General features: G+C 72.1%; 1 protein-coding gene across 1 annotated transcript in view; it reads right to left on the bottom strand.

The window, feature by feature from the left end:
- The window catches only part of PEDS1 (plasmanylethanolamine desaturase 1), a 23888-nt gene extending 23852 nt beyond the window's left edge, over positions 1 to 36 (bottom strand). The window contains exon 1 of the mRNA XM_007446401.1: positions 15 to 36. Coding sequence (XP_007446463.1) covers positions 15 to 36 — 22 coding nt within the window. The remainder of the gene's footprint in view (positions 1 to 14) is intronic.
- Between the last annotated feature and the right edge of the window lie 619 nt (positions 37 to 655).

Here is a 655-nt window from a genome sequence, read left to right as displayed (position 1 = left end):
GGCCGCGGGCCCGCCCCCGTCTCCGCCCCCCGCCATAGCCACTCGCCCGGCCAGCCCGGTGCGCTCTGCTGGCGGCGGCAGCTGTGCTTCCGCGGACCGCGGCGATATCACGCCGCCCAATGACCGCCCAGTCCAGGCGCGGCTGCGGCGGCGGCGAGGGCCTCGCCCGGCCGCGCGTCACAGCCAATGGGAGCCCGCGCCTGGGCCACGTCAGCCAATCAGCGACCTCCGAGCCGCAACCAACCGCGGCGCGCGGGGGTCAGGTCCGCAGCTGGCGCAGCTGGGTGCGGAAGTTGTGGGGTTGCTGCGCCTCCGTGCCAGTCACGCTCCGCCTCCGCCACCGCCTCCGGCCTGGTCGCCAGCCGCACGGAAACTCGGGCAGCGTCGTCGCCCACCTCGGGCTCGGTTTACCCACTGGTGCAAAGGGCCGAGGTCTTGCGCCGGCGGACCCAGAAGCGGGCGTCTCTTCAGCACGCACAGCCAAGCGCCTATTGTGTGCGAGGAACTCGAGTGGAGGGCGCCTGGGCGGGACGGGGGAGCCAGAGCTTGGTGGGCACTTTGGACAGTGTCCCTGGCTGGGGCCGATTCACACTGGACCGACTTCTGAGCCCTACCGCGTGCAGAGGTTATGAGGACCGAGCGTACCCCTACTGTG

This window comes from Lipotes vexillifer, unplaced genomic scaffold (genome assembly GCF_000442215.2).
Source record: "Lipotes vexillifer unplaced genomic scaffold, Lipotes_vexillifer_v1.1 scaffold251, whole genome shotgun sequence".
Taxonomy (NCBI): Eukaryota; Metazoa; Chordata; class Mammalia; order Artiodactyla; family Lipotidae; genus Lipotes; species Lipotes vexillifer.
Note: the sequence above shows the minus strand (reverse complement) of the source record. Positions and strands in the feature narration are given on the sequence as shown.